Below are 3,242 nucleotides of genomic sequence, written 5' to 3'. Positions count from 1 at the left end.
TGGGGGAATTAACCCTAAATTGAGAGAATCATCTTCTTCAACACTACCAGTAGGAACTGATTTGATTTTCTCAGATGGTGAAACCGTGAGCTCAGCAATCGAAATAGCAGAGTCTTCAATGTTTGATGTCGATCCGAAAAGCCCATTTAAACCTTTATCTGAATCGGTTTTAGATCCAGAAATGGAATCGGAATCTAAAGTTGAATCTGAAGTAGCATCAGGAAGAGAATTTGGAGTAACATCTTGACTGACTGCAGGTACCAATTCATCAATGAAAACCTCCTCCTCCTTCTTCGTAACTTCCATATTTCGAACTCTAGTAACGAATTGTTCTTCGAATGATGGTAATTGAATGGATTTCCAACTGACCCTTGCCCAAGAGATTTCATTCCGTAATCTCCAAAGCTGACGATTTCTACTCCATGAAGATACATCGTTTGATAGATCTCTATATTGTGTCTGCAGATCAAGGTAACGGTGATAGGCTTCATCTTTTGCTCTAACTAGATACCAATAATGTCTAGATCGATATGAAAAAAAATTGGATCAAAAATTGGATCAATTTGTGCGGAAAGAAACGGCTCTGATGCCAATTGTTGTGATGGCACAACAGATTGAGCAAAAGAATTGATAGAAATATCTTGATTCTCACGAATCAAGCCATCTGGTTCAGAGAACGCAGCCATTAATCGAATTAACGATCAGAAAATGTATTTTCATAAATTGGATAAGAGTTTCATTACAAATACTTGGGTATATAAAGCTAGGTCACTCTCTCAATATCTGACGGCCACTAGCACTCCACGTGGGCTAATCCAACCCAATCATTACATACTACTAAGGACAGGCACTATAACTATATGGGCACTCCTAAAGATCTACTAATGGCACACATCCTGGCAGCCCCTACATTCTACACTGTGACAGTTCATAAGAAATGCAGTCAACAATATAAAGCAACCATAGGTGCTGATTTTGTAACCAAAGAAGTGCAGCTTGATGACAGGATTGTAACACTTCAAGTGAGTTTTGACTATGTTTGGAATGTATTACTTATTTGTTGATGACTTTTTTGCGGTTCTTGTTATTGAATCAATACATGTTTGTATTAACAGATGGGACACGGCTGGACAAGAAAGATTTCAAAGTCTTGGTGTTGTGTTTTATAGAGGGGCAGATTGTTGTGTTCTAGTTTACAATGTTAATGTACAGAAATCATTTGATAATCTTAACAATTGGTGCGAGGAGTTTCTTAAGCAGGTATTTCATACCGTTCTTCTTTGCTGCTACTTTCTTTGTGTTTTCACAATGAGGAGGCTAACCGAAATTCTCTTCAATAGCATATTTACCTTTTTTTTAGTTTGTTTAAGTTGTGTTGAACTGCTCCTAATGACACATGAATGGGTTCCTATTGATTCCAGGCAAGCCCCGCTAATCCTGGCAAATTTCTGTTCATTTTACTTGGGAACAAGGTCGATATAGATGGAGGAAACAGCCGAGTGGTAAGACACAGAAGCCTAGCAAAATTTATCTTGAGCCTTGACCTCTTTATATGCTTCTGATATCTATGTCCCTACAGGTTTCTGAAAAGAAGGCTAAGGATTGGAGCTCATCCAGAAGTGATATTCCCTACTTCGAGACCTCAGCTAAAGAGGATCAGAACGTGGATGTTGCATTTCAATGTGTTGCAAAGACTTCACATGTCAATGACCAACTGCAGGATATGTAAGTACAACTTACAAATTGAAAATAAAACATCACTATTAGAACATCACTATTACGCTTGTTTACAAATTGATACGTGCAGCCTCTAATCTTTTGAAAAATAAAACATCACTATTAGAAGCTAATGCTAATAGAAAATGAATCTGCCAGATATTTTTTTTACTTGTACGCTAGATTTATTTTCAACCACCTAGCCTTGATGATGTTTCATATAAACTATTCTCTGTTGAAGTCTCCTGAACCCAGCTGAGTATTTTCGGAAAAACATTGATTTGTTACACTTACGCCACATAAATAGACGATGTTTATCTTGCATACAATACCAAAATGATAAAGACTGTATACTTTTACGGAAACTGGCAAGATACACTCTAAATTGGTGCTGAAGCTCATCTAGAAAACGTTTCTATAGTTACGTTTGTTGTTTTCCATTTGGCTTGAAAATATTGTGTTATTTACTTGTTTAGTTTACGTATGGTGATGTCTTCCAGCATGTAATATTGTATTTTCTCCAGTTTTTCTGAATCTAAAGCAACCACACTGCACAAACTTGTGGACATGTATTATACATGATATGATCTTTGTGTTACCGTGTGATTCCTCTGATCCATGTATGGCGGGATTAAATATTTCTGTGTCTTTTGTCATCGCAATTCAAGTATCTAAAATGTTATCTCCTTTCCATTTCTTTTGTGTGCGTGTGTGTGATTTAACTGAATGATACATTTCCATTGTGACAGAGACTTCAATCCCATCCCAGATGAAGTCCCAATCGAGCAAAGGGGAGGTGGAAGCTGTGCGTGTTAGTGAAAAAAAATTCTGGTTTTGTTTTTCAGTGGACATCTAAGCTATATAGCCGACGAGCTTTTGAAGCTCTTCTTCGTTTGCCTGATGCATATATTCTTTATTTTTCTGTTGTCATTCCTTCCATTTTTTGTGCCTATTACCACTTCTGTATACTAAAACTCCTATGTGCGCGAGAAATTTAGTGATGTTCTTGTTTCTTCTTTTTGCTGGGTCTGCTATTGCTTGTAAAGACACCATCACATTTTATCGGAAGATGGTGATTAACTTGAAGATTTCTATGTAGAAACAACCTAATCGGTGGTGAGTTATGAACCGATGCTGCGAATATTTTGGGGTTTATACTTTGTCAGTGATATCTGTAATGTTATTGGGCATTAATCTGCAGCTGTGGAAATCTAAAGCATCAGAACAGTTGAGCTGGGAGTGGTTAGGATCTCTCCCCATGATTGTTTTGTTTTACAAATTAGAATTATGATAAAATTGAACATTAATCTGAACATCTCTTTTACAAAAAAAAAAAAAAAAAAGAAAATTCTCTTACAAACTTGAATCTGTGCAATCACGTAGTGGAGTGGTGTCGTTTCGTCAAGTTCTTCGGTCGGCCCTCCCACAGTGGTAACGGTTGTACTAATGACATAATAGGCTTAATTTTTGTTTGTCAAAAGTTCATTTAATCTTTTATCAATATTTGCATAATGATATATGAAAGA

General features: G+C 36.6%; 1 protein-coding gene across 1 annotated transcript; it reads left to right on the top strand.

The window, feature by feature from the left end:
- Window positions 1-860: 860 nt before the first annotated feature.
- On the top strand, window positions 861-2,793 carry LOC113316238 (ras-related protein Rab7-like). Its single transcript, XM_026564458.1, has 5 exons — window positions 861-1,024; window positions 1,116-1,260; window positions 1,422-1,502; window positions 1,580-1,725; window positions 2,466-2,793. The coding sequence occupies exons 1-5, from the start codon at window positions 861-863 to the stop codon at window positions 2,530-2,532; spliced, it is 603 nt and encodes a 200-aa protein (XP_026420243.1). The 3' UTR covers window positions 2,533-2,793.
- Window positions 2,794-3,242: the final 449 nt, after the last annotated feature.

Source organism: Papaver somniferum, chromosome 10 (assembly GCF_003573695.1).
Source record: "Papaver somniferum cultivar HN1 chromosome 10, ASM357369v1, whole genome shotgun sequence".
NCBI classification, from domain to species: domain Eukaryota; kingdom Viridiplantae; phylum Streptophyta; class Magnoliopsida; order Ranunculales; family Papaveraceae; genus Papaver; species Papaver somniferum.
This window is presented reverse-complemented; position numbering and strand designations above follow the sequence as displayed.